At 45.3% G+C, this 12016-nt stretch overlaps 1 protein-coding gene across 2 annotated transcripts in view; it reads left to right on the forward strand.

The window, feature by feature from the left end:
* The first annotated feature begins 514 nt into the window (after positions 1 to 514).
* The window catches only part of CBFB (core-binding factor subunit beta), a 42621-nt gene continuing 31119 nt past the window's right edge, over positions 515 to 12016 (forward strand). For both annotated transcript variants that reach the window (XM_042886057.1, XM_042886056.1), the window contains exons 1-3: positions 515 to 617; positions 730 to 816; positions 4659 to 4775. In XM_042886057.1, coding sequence (XP_042741991.1) covers positions 540 to 617; positions 730 to 816; positions 4659 to 4775 — 282 coding nt within the window. In that variant the 5' untranslated portion in view covers positions 515 to 539. The remainder of the gene's footprint in view (positions 618 to 729; positions 817 to 4658; positions 4776 to 12016) is intronic.

A 12016-nucleotide genomic window follows, 5' to 3' on the forward strand; every position in this document is an offset into this window, starting at 1 on the left:
CTGAAGGGACCGGCGAGGACCGAAAGACTGCGCCCGCCTCTAGGGCTGAGTGCGCCCGCTGGGTGCCGGGGCCTCTTCCCCCGCAATAGGAAGCCGGAAAGCACCGCGGGAGCCGCCTCGGCGCAGAGGCGCGAGGGTCTCCCGCCCGCCCCAGCCCCGAGGGACAGCTCGCCGCGGGCGGAGGACGTCCCCCGCTTCCCGCCTGCCCCCCTTCCCGCCTCCGAGGGAGGCGCGCGAGCCCCCGGGGCGCGGCGCGGCGCATGCGCGGCGGCGGCGCGGAGTTGTGAATGGCGCGGCTGTTCGGCGGAGTTCGCGAGGCGGGGAGGAAGTCGGAGGGGAGGGAGGGAGAGCGGAGGGGGCGGCGGCAGCGGCGGCTGTGCGCGCGCGGCGGGAGGAGCGGAGGAGAGGGGAGAAGGGAGGGAGGAGGGAGGAGGGAGGGGGGGGGGGGGGGGGGCTCCGGCGGGGGCTAACAAAGGGCGAGGCGAGTGGCGGGGCCGGGACAGCGCGGGGCGGGCGGAGGGCAGCGGCGGCCCGGCACCATGCCGCGGGTCGTCCCCGACCAGCGCAGCAAGTTCGAGAACGAGGAGTTCTTCAGGAAGCTGAGCCGAGAGTGCGAGGTGCGGCGGCGGGCGGAAAGTTTGCGCGGAGGGCCCGGGGAGGGCGGGGAGCGCGGTCCGTGCGCTGCGCCGCGCTTATCGGCGCGGCTCTGATTGCGCCCTGTTCCCGCAGATCAAGTACACCGGCTTCAGGGACCGGCCCCACGAGGAGAGGCAGGCCCGCTTCCAGAACGCCTGCCGCGACGGCCGCTCCGAAATCGTAAGTGCCGGCCGTGCCGCCCCGGGCCGCGCCGTGCTGTCCGCGGGGCGCTTTGCCGGCTCCTGTCCGCGCCTCGGGCCGCGCTGCCCGCAGCCCGCAGGGGCACGGCGCCTTTCCGGGGCGAGTAACGCCGTCCACAAGGCGCCGGAGAAAAGTCCCGCCCGAGCCGGGTGATGCTCGCCCGAGCTCGATCGGATGCTTCTCAAACTCGGCGTTGGCAGCTCACCTCGTCGCTCGCCGGACGGCGGGTTTGCGCTCCTCGGAGCCGCGGCCGGGCGCGGCGTGGCCGTGAGCGCGGCGAGGTGGCGGCTGTTTCCTGTTCGATCGCCGCTGTGCCGCCCGGAGCTGGGCGCACGCACGGGTCGGCCCTTCTGCATTCATGACGGGGCGAGGTAGGAGTTTCCTTCCCGCAGGCAGACCCCGCGCTCGGTCTGGGACGGCTCTTTGGCTCTCGGCTCGCGATGACACCCTGCCTGCACAGCCACGCTGCGATGTAGCTGAGCGCTAATTGCCGCGACGGACCGCGCTCGCTGCTGGCTGTGAGCAGGATAGCCTTTTACTGAGGAACTTCATTTTGACTAGACTAAACTATGCTCGTGCCCTGTGGTCTGGGATCCTGTGCTGCTGTGTTTTTGCACTCAATTTTCCTTGTGTGTGTGTGTTTGCTGGCGTTAAAAAGTCGCCAGGGAAACAATGGGGAGGTGAGGGAGGCGGGCTGCCGGCCTGTGGGGCTCCTGAGCAGGTGAAAGTGTGGAGTGCCTCAGTCCTTCCTTTCAGAAGGGCAAATAAAAGGGGATGAAAGGCGTTCAGCTGCTGACCGGCTTTCTAATGCCGTGTATGCCGTTATTTCTGTAATTGAGAAATCACTGTAGTTTCACCTCTGCACTTCTAAGCATGCTGTCTGTCTTTGCCAGAGCCCTATCCCTTGGAAGGGGAGCCACCAGCGATGTCTGTTCTACATATTTTTTCATCGACTTAATTATAAAACAGCCTCTACATTTCTTGATCTGTAACATCTGGTTTTGTTCTGTGAACAAGGCACAAGTAGTCGGGTTTATTTGGAGACGCAGTGTGTGTAATGACTGATGTTAAGAAGAGCTGGCCGTCTCTTTATTTTTTTTCATCTTGAATGTTTTTCCAGACATCAAGGATTTAGTCTTTTATCTCCAAAAGGAGCCTCAGCAAATGACCTTACGTGTTTTTCAACAGACAAAAAATGAAAACAGAGAGCAGCTGAAGGCTCTAACTTAGAACTGGCTGGTTGTTGCTTCCTTTTAGCAAATAACTCTTTTTGAGTAAGGAAAGTAATTACCAATATTAGTAGGAAAAGAGCATGTGGAATACCAAATCAGGTTTCTGCTTCACTGGAATTAAATTGCTTTTATAACTTGAGAATAACATTACATGGATATTTTGTTTTTGGAGGCTTCTGATCTGTGCTTGATTGGAAGGTGTTTGCGTGCGTTTACGCTGCCTGGATGTAGGTCGTGCCACCCTCATGCTACCTGGTGGCTCCTTGCACTTCAGACTGAGCTTTAAAAGGCTCTGCGTAGCAAATAACAATGTACTCAATTTCACTTTTATTACCAGAGTGGTGGTCTGATTATTGTTCTTCTCATGTATTTATTTGTTTAGTAACAACAACAACAAAAATGCTGGGTCCAGGGTAGTTCTGTGTGGTTGCTAGTGAGGCCATTCTTGCATTTTTCAGTACCGACCAATGATTTTGAGGCAGGGTGTTTTAATTGGTCGGTTTCATCTGCACAAAGAGAGGAAATGGGCTTCAAAAATCGAGAGAGTAAGTTTGCCATACAGCTTCTGAGGCGCTTATAGTCTACGTGTTGCCTGCACGGCTCTGTGAGGATGTGAAAATTTGCGTACTTTCATTTTCTTTTTTTCTCTAATATTTTCCCATGCTTTTTCACGGTCCTCCAGCACAAGTTTAGGCATGGGGTGCTTCTGCATCTCGCTCTGTTTCCCAGGGAGCGAGTGCAGCTCTCCTGCCCAGTGCCCTCAGGGCCTGTGGGATCTGGAGCAGTCTGGAGCGCTGCAGACGTCTGCTCTGCACTCCAGGATCTCGCTCCTTGACACTTGGTTTTAAGTGCCTAAATTCAGGAGCAGACAAGATGAATTTGCTAAAGATACCCGGGGATGGGAAAGTAGTTCTTGAACAGGCGAAGTGGTGAGGGTGAGTCAGAAGTGTTGGGTATTTTTGTTTGTTTGTATGTAAGCAGAATTACTTGGAATAGTGAAGGGGATAATGCCAGATAATCAAATGCTGATGGTCTGCAGCCGTCGCAGCTTTGATTCTTTATATATGTGCAAGCGTAGCCTCCATGAAGGTTCTGTTCCATGGATTGAAATGTGCCTCTGGGTATCGTATGGCAAACAAATACTAATGTGCAGTGCAACATCCCTTCAGTGCCAGCAGAACTGATTCTTCGCTTTTAATGGCACTGAGAATGGGCTTAACAGGAGGTAAAAGAAATAAAATTGGATTTTAAAAAATCTTTTAAAAGTAGTTTGGAATGGGATGTGATTGCAGAGTGTTAGTCTCCCTTGCTGAGAGGGAAAAGTCAAGACAAAGCACTTCTACTTTCGAAATGGGAGGTATTAATCCTGTGACAGTGTTGCAGTACATGACCGGAACTGTCTTAAATAACATGTAGAGCTATTGTGTCATAGATAGAAGTGCAGTCATATTTATACCACCAAGTTGCTGAATTCTGGGCTGTTTGAAAGGGATCTGCTTGTCTGGAAAAGGCAGCTGTTAGGGGGATGTTCCTATGGCTTTCAAGAAAAACTGTATTCTGAGATAATGACTGTTTAAACCTAAGCGATCCTGGTGATCAATACAGTATTGTTTGACTGCAACAAAATATATTTGACCCTGAGATTTTGAGCGGAGTTGTTCTGGCAGTACCCTGCAGGATTTGCATGCTTACAGGACACACTGCAGCGTACCGCAGAAGGGAAATACCCTGAATCAGGTTTCCATTGGCAGGAAGAAAAAAAAAACGCCTCCCCATCTAGAAGTTGGCCTGCTGTGCACTCCATGGAGCTGATAAGGTGTGCAAATAAATACAGAGAGTTTGTAAAGACAACAGAATCTTGTTTTCATTTGAAGCCGTAGGAAATATTCACTTGGTAGCAGCGTATGCTTTTCCCAATAATTCAGTTCCTTTAATGATTTTACAAAGGGCTGCTGCTGAGAATTCCTGCTCTGATTTATTCTGACACAGCATCTTGGATTTCACTGGTGTCTTAATGTGACAGCACGACTTAGTCCTGCAATGCTTAATAGAGCTGTGCTGACTCTTACTTGTCTGTGGACGGTACACAAGGAATATCTGTTTCAGCTCAGAGAGCTGTATATCCAGGTGCAAGTATATATTCTAAGAAGCGTGTTCTTGTCTTTCAACAAAGCTGTTCCTAGTAACAGGTCTCTGGAGTTCATTTTCCTTCAGAAGTACTTCTTTTTAGAGATATGCAAGCTCTTTAAAAAGCATGGTCAATTTTTAATGTTTCAGATCCTAAGTTGGTGTAGGGTATCTGTACAGAACCGAAATGACAGATTCTAATGTCAGCAAAACTGATTTGAAAGGAGTATTGATTCCATGTTGTATTTTATATCCAAAGCAGCCAATGGCAAATGTTGTCAAAATGGAATCAGATGTTTGTAACTTAATACTTAAGAAAAATGATGAGTGCATGTTTTTGACTTTAAGCATTCTCTATGCTGCCTAGCTTAAGACATAAACTGATGTAAAAATAAATGACTGCCTGCATAATTTATGTAATGTCTTGCTCCCTGATCCTGTTTGTATTGATTTTTCTAAAAGGCTTTTGTGGCCACGGGAACCAATCTGTCTCTCCAGTTTTTTCCGGCCAGCTGGCAGGGGGAGCAGCGGCAGACACCGACCCGGGAGTATGTCGACTTTGAGAGAGAAGGAGGCAAGGTAAGAAGGAAATTGCTGCCACTGAAAGACATTTTTATGCTGTGCTGACGGTCTCGTTGGTACGGATCGCATGTATGATGCAGAATTGTTGGTATCTCACTTCTGCTTGCATGTAGTCATACGAGTACAAGTGTGAGCTGGCAGGGTAAACTCTGATACCACTTTGTTTTAAAGTATGCTCATATTTTTGGAGGGAAACACATGCCAGTCCCAGTGGCTTTGTATTATTTCGAAGAGCAGAGCTTTATTTCTGTGGTCGTGGTACAATGGAATTTTGGGGATCTGCTTAACTTGCTAATATGGAGTAGGTGCTTCCAGAGCGGTACAGGAGTTAGACCTCAGCGAGCAAGTTGGCATCAACAAATGTGAATTTGTATTCTGAACAGGTTACTTCATTGGGTCTCAGGCTGCTAGTTGATACAGCAAGAATTCAGTGTGCTGTTCAATTGAATCTTTTTTTTTTTTCCTCAGTTTCACCGTGAGTGATAATACAGAATAAGAATTGCTTTCAAAGTTCATTTATGATTTTATTTTTCTTTTCTGTGGTGGTTGCCTGATGAACTGATATTGAAAGCGCGAATTCCTTAATGACAGTGATGTTACTGTGAAACAGTGTTAGATTTAAAGTCTGGTTAGAGTAAAGTTACTGAAATCACTTATAGCTGGTTCTGTTTCTGGAGGAAAAACATACCTTTAAAAATGTAGGTGCTGTCTCTTACCTGTTACTGTAAATCCAAAGGTGGCTGAAGTCCATGGGAGACTTCCTGCTGACCAGAGTGGGTTTGAACCAGCACTTGAGACCCCTCAACCTTTACTCTGTGTAGTTTTTTGACTTCAAAGATTTCAAGAGGCTGTAAAGTTCTTCCTTTTGTCTAGAAGTTTATGCCCACTCTTATAAAAGTAGCAGCAAAAGCAACCAAATCTAACAGGCTGCGGGAAATATCCAAAGCGTGTTCAGGTTTAGCAGCATATTGTGGCATACTTTTTAAATGCTGCTAGGTGGAAGATAAACATTTCCTATACTAGAAAAACCTGGTTGGAAGAAAAAAAAAATTCCTGAGGGCAGATATGGTATTTGGAATTTGAGTTAATGAGGATTTTTGGAAAAAAAAATTGTTTTCCATTTAGTCCTGTGAGGCTTCCAGAAGCTTGACAAATTGGGGGAGAAGGAGTGAAGTTGGCTATGCTGGGTGCCGACTGCTTTGCTAAGGAAACTGAATTGAATCTGGCTCTTATTGAAAAATATTGATTCTGGCTCACAATTGAATGAGGAATTTTTCTTGTGATGTGTAAGAAGACTGAAGTCTCTCTTCTTGCCAGTTGAAAAATAATTTTATTTACTTCTGTGATGCTTCTAACTTCTTGTTTTCTCTGAATGATTTCTTCAAATACTGAGAAGTATTTCGTCCATTTTCTTGCGTTGTCATAATTGGTGTAAGAGCTGGGCAGACGTGCTGCGTATTAAAATAGAACATGAGCCTCATTAATGTGTGCCGCTCCCTGTTTTATGTCTGTTTACAGTAAATTCTAGAGTGCTTCACTAAATCGCTTGGAATATTTCATCTGCATCAGGCTGGAGGTGGACAAGCTGTTAAATGGGACTGGAGCTGTGCTCCAATATGAACAAAGCACAGATTCGCCGTTGTAATCAGGCTTTCTGTTGTAAATCACATGTGAATGCAGGCTTGCTCTGCACGGAATTAAACTTGTCTGAAAGCCACTCCCATAACTTCAGAGAGAAGTAAGCAGAATGGCAGAGAGCTGCTTACGCTATCAGCAAAACAGTTAAGTGTTTTATCATTTGAAGTGTCTGAGATTTTTCTTTTCCGTAGATTCCTGTAGCCTAGTTTTATTAAGAATTTCTTTCACGGGCTTCAGGAGTCTCTTAAAACCATGTGATTTTTTGTAGCTCTGTGCAACATTGTTTTATGAGCTTTGATTCTTGAGGCAGTGCATAATGTGTGTTTGTTCATCGCTGGACTTCAGCCAGTAGGGCATGTTTTTAATTATGTGAATAAAAAGGGCTATGGGGGGAGCTGTCAGTTAATTATTATTTTAGGCATTAGTTTGAGATCTAGCATGTAGATAAACTTACTGTGCTAGAATATTTCTATTCTGGAATTCTGGTTCAGCGTTTGGCCAAGCAAGTTGTGGCCCAAAATAGTTTATCCAGAGTTTGTGCGTTGCTGTTGTGCCCAGGCAGCTTTGTACACAAATTGACCGAGTCAGCAGCTCGGCATCTGCTAGAATTACCTCTAAATGGCTGAGCTTCCGAAAGAGAGAGACCCTTGTGAGTCCACCTGGAACTCAGGACTCTGAACGTTCACTTCATCGGCCTGAGGTTTTTCAGTCTGGTATTTCCTCACCCGGGGGTTTTTCCTATGCTTAATTTGACTTCCAGCGTGACGTTTCTGATGTTTGCGATGGGTGGGAAGGCCTCTAGTGAGTACCTGATCTGCTCAAAAATAGAATAGCTAAGAGTTCTCATCGTTCTTCTGCTCATTTTAAACACAAATGTCTTCCTTTTATTTGAAGTGGCTTTCGTGTCTTATGCTCTCTTTGTCCCGTAGCAAAAGTAGTTGTGTTCCTTTGCTATGAGCAAAAATACACATAGCAATAAAAATTGCTCCCTGGACTCCTCGACCGTGAAAACCATAGAACACTGTTTTGTTACTGTCTTGTATGGGTTGGGGAGGGAGTCAGGTGGAATGCATGTCCTCTTTCTGGGTACCTTAATCAGCAGAGGCTTCCTGGTCCTGTCTGTGGTTGACTAATGCTGATTTCTTCTTTCCTTCGCAAATGCGTGAATAGAAGTTTTTAAAACATTCAGAGTCGAAACAATGTAGTAGAGTCATCTGGTGCCTGAAATCTCCTGTAATTGAATCCTGGAGTGAAACAGAGCTTCACTTTCTCCTTGGTTCTCCAGTATCGTTAATTACTTAAAGTAGTTCCCTTGTACTTTGTGGAGTTTTGTTAATTTTTACTGCAGTCCTATATTGATCCCATATGAACTCCTGGCTCAGTGTGTATGTGAGGGTGTCAGCGTTTCTTGACGCTTTATTGAAAGTCCCCTTGTTTTGATATGGACTGTGAGGTGAGATCAGCTTTTTTCTTTTTTCCCCGTAGTTTATTTTGTACTTTTTATGGTAAGATAAAGTATTTGTGTTTTTTATTTCTTAAACTCAAAGCCATGTGTATAGCCTGGGCTTTCTAGCCTCAGTGTGTGTTAGCTCTCAGTGTTCCTTTTTGTTGTATAAATATCAGTTACCACACTGAAGAAGTGTGTGAAGCTGTTTTACTTCCCCTCCCCTGTCTAATACTATTCTCCATCTCGTTTCTAATGCAGCTTAACTTCCTGTCTGCTGTTCAGCAGCAGCTGCTCATAAACCAGAATCTTATTTTAGTGCAGTATGCTATAAACCCCACGGTTCTGGAGGAAAGCACATCAGGCAGGATTAGAATTGATCTGGGATACCTGGCATGCCACATGTGGTCACATGGTGTCCTTGTCATAACTGGGAAACTGATTTAGCTTTAAGTTGTTTTGAAGTGCTTGGATGAATCCAGTAGTTGCACTGTGGTCACTACAGAAGTGCACTGAGAAAGAAAGGAGGTGTATTTGAGGAAACTGAATTTAAATGGCAGTCAGCAGTGCCAGTTTTCCTGTTGACCTCTGTTCTCAGTGGAACTTGTGGCTTGATAAATAGGAATTGTCCCCAGATCAACTTTTTCTGACATCAGCAATAAACTTTTGCAGGCCATTGGAATGATGTACTGACTGCTCTGCTTTTTGAGCAAATACAGTTTACAGTCAAATACAGGATTGTAGTGTAACTGTCAGAATTTGCTTGGAAAGCGAAGGCTTAATTTGGTCCGCACCTGTTTTTGAAGAACTTGGATGAAATATTAATTTATTCAAATTAAATTGGAGTAGCAGCTTTTTATTCCTTGTTTGGGGTTGCTTTGGGTGTTGTTTTGGTGAACAAATTGGAGGAACTGATTTATAGTTTCAGCTTTCGTTTTCTAGTGTCACTACATTGCCAAGAGGCTGTATTCCTTATCTTCCTATCTTCAGTCCACCAGCAGGTGAGACTTGTGCGTTGTCCCTATCTACAATGTCACCACTAGCAGTGCTATGGAGCAGTTATGTATTCTCTTTACAGCCACAGTCCCTGGACAAAAGGTGATTTTGCTTTAACTTTTTATGAGTGCCCACGCACTAAATGCTGGGATTTAGGGGAGGAAAAATGTGTTTTAGGGCCATATTAACCAGTGTCCGTATTGTAGTGTGCCACCATGCATGGGGAGCCATCTTCACCATGAGGTGCATGTGGCTGTAACAGTCATTGAGACTTAGTTACTGCTTGTCTGTAGTAATTTAACGCTCCTTCAGATGACTGGGAAGGTCTCTGTTTAAGGCACCGAAGACAACGCTACAGTCCTGAAGAGCTGGATGACACCTAACAGAAGTTCCGAACCCAATTCTCATAGGGCTAGACATGCTGTGAGTATGTGAGATGTAACAACGTAGCAAATGTTGGCACTGAAGCAGTACTGTGCACATTGTAATGGACTGTGTCTTAATATGTGAGGACTTCTTGTTTCCCAGGAGCTGTCCTGCTTGTAAGCAGTTTCTCTGCAGAGTGGTCTTGTTGCTCTACAGATGAAAACTCAGGGGCTGAGGTTTCTTGCATAGATTTGTACAGTCCTTGGCTGGCTTGTAGGCCAGTCACTAACACAGTGGTGAATGAGGGTAGCGATATTTTTAGGGTCAAGTGTTTAGCAATGTTCAGCAGCTGTTCTCTCCCTTTGTGCCAGCAGGATGATGGAGAATTCTTCTCTTGCCTTATTTTTAGTTTAGCATGGTGTCATGGAGATGTGACTGGAGCCTGTCCTTGTTGCTGTTGCTTTCCCCAGCAGCCTTTCCAAGTCATCGTACTGTTACCTCTGTTCCCATATTGCTACATCACTTTGACTTAACTGTTCCTTCTCAGCTCTCTCAGATGACCCCAGAACCCCAAAACATTGTGGGGCTGGGACAGCCAAAGGGATTTTCTGTGAAATGAAGTGTGGTGGATGCTGAAGGCATGTCAGCTGCTCAGCCTCTTTCAGGGCTTTGGGCCTGCCTCAGCTTGGAGAAGTTGTTGCCCTCATGAAGCCCACTTTGCTGACATTCCTTTATGGCTTTTTGCAGCTTGTTCTGTAAGCACTAACCAGAGTCAGCATGTCTTTGTTCTGACAGCAGGTAGGATAGGTTTGGTTTTGTAACCAGTTCATACTCAGCCTGGCAGAACAGTTTATTTACTTACTTACTGGAGTTGTGTGGCAAAAGTCCTAGCAAGGCTTAGTGTATAAGAAGAATCCACTTTCCTAGATGGTTCCCTTCACCAGTTTTCATTCATAATCACTTGCAAGGTGTGAATAAAGTGTCAGTTTTGTATAGGTGTTTGTGATTCTATACTTTACTGTTGGGTTTGTGTTTTAAGATGTTCTTTTTAGCAGAGACTGCTCAAGTTCTTTTCTTTTTTTTCCTCGGAGATATCATTTTTTTTTTTGTTCATGCTCATTTAGCCTTTTTCTTTAATGGAGAAAAACTTTTCCTCCTTTTTCCTACATACTTTGAGGTGGTATTTATAATGACCTGCTGTTGCATAGAGAGCTACTTAATCAAAGCTCCTTTTTAAGCTGGGTGGTCATAGCACATATCTTACTTCTTTTCCTTCAGAGTTGGGAGATGGCTGTGTCTGCGTCCAGTTTGCTCACTGTTCAAGGTTAGGAGCATGTTTTTGGGGAAGGGAAATATTTAGAGCTTGTTAGGTACATATTGTCCTGTGCATACAAGCAGTCACAGGCTGAGGTTTGGACAGTTGTTCCCGAAGACTGATTTATTGTAGGTGCTCTCCTCCGTTAGAGCATGAGTCACAGCAGATGTCTCTCATGTGACAAGTGTCCTCTGTCTTTTCCCCCTAATCCTTTCTCTCTCCCGCTGCCTTCCGAATGCTTCTCTTGCTGCATGCGGCCTTGTTCGTGTGTTATGATACATACAATGATTATGCCACTTATGCTTATGAACAACTCCTAAAGCATGTTTGTGCTGTTTGGGATGCCTGCTTATCAACCATTTTCTGTAGGTCCTAAGTGCTTTCTGATCTGCCTCAGTCGTATTTTCGATGTTATCTCAGGCTAAATGTCTAAATGTAGTGATCTAAATGCATCCATTAGAGTTCTGTAGACAAGGCCTCAAAATTAGTCATAGCGTCCTCTTAGAGTCTCCCAGAAGAGAAACAAAACCGGAGTAAATGGATGAGCTAAATGTTGCATTTGGGAACCAGTGATACAGGAGGACACGTGAGCTGTGGATGAAAGCAGTGCTTAAGATCTCCACAGCTCTCCACTGGATATTGGAACAAATCCAGACATTTGGATTATTGAATCCTCTTGTTTGCATATCAGTCTCCACTTACTAAACAAAGCTGTTAATGTTATGCTTCTCTACTCTTCTTATAAATGAATGAGAAAGGCACAAGCATTGCCGTTGAAGAGGTCTGTTCTTTGTGAAAAACCACTTCATGCTTCATATTCTAAAAAATACTCAGCGAGATGATTAAAGGTTTGCTACAAGAAACTCATTTTTCTGAAAGTTACTGAAGTGTTTCTTCAAGCTTTGTTGTCCAAAGCACAAGTAACAAAATGAGCTAATTAGCTTGCATAATTGCATATTTGATGTTTAGCAAGTTGGGCTGATGAAATACGTACTGTGACAATAATAGGGGAAAAAAACAGGGCTTTTTTTCCCATGTAAGATTGCTGCTCTAAGCACATGTGACTGCTAATGAAAGGATCATCTTTTGGGGAATAGCTGATGCTGCAGATGTTTTGTCTGAGCAGACTGTCCATGTATTCTGTGCCACATTAATATCTAGACTTGTACTAGGATCCAAATTGCAGCTATTTGAGAAGCCTGTGCAGAAATTCTGTGTTCTTGTTGTGTATAAGGCACTACACTTAAGCAGTTGTAGGCCACAGCTCTGGGTCTTGGGGCTTTGCAACTTGTTTTGTCTGTTCACCTGAGCGTAAATGCAGAAGGCAACTCATATGGAAGGAGTCAGAAAACGTTCTTAAACCTGGCATAATTTTTGCAGTAGGGATGGTTAAACTTGAATTTTCTACTGAAACAGAGTGGTTGCTGTCAAAGTGTTGTTTGTCACAGACTTCAAGTATCTAGAAGACTGAAATCTAGG

This window comes from Lagopus leucura, unplaced genomic scaffold, assembly GCF_019238085.1.
Source record: "Lagopus leucura isolate 7727_CA_CO unplaced genomic scaffold, USGS_WTPT01 Super-Scaffold_100054, whole genome shotgun sequence".
NCBI lineage: Eukaryota > Metazoa > Chordata > Aves > Galliformes > Phasianidae > Lagopus > Lagopus leucura.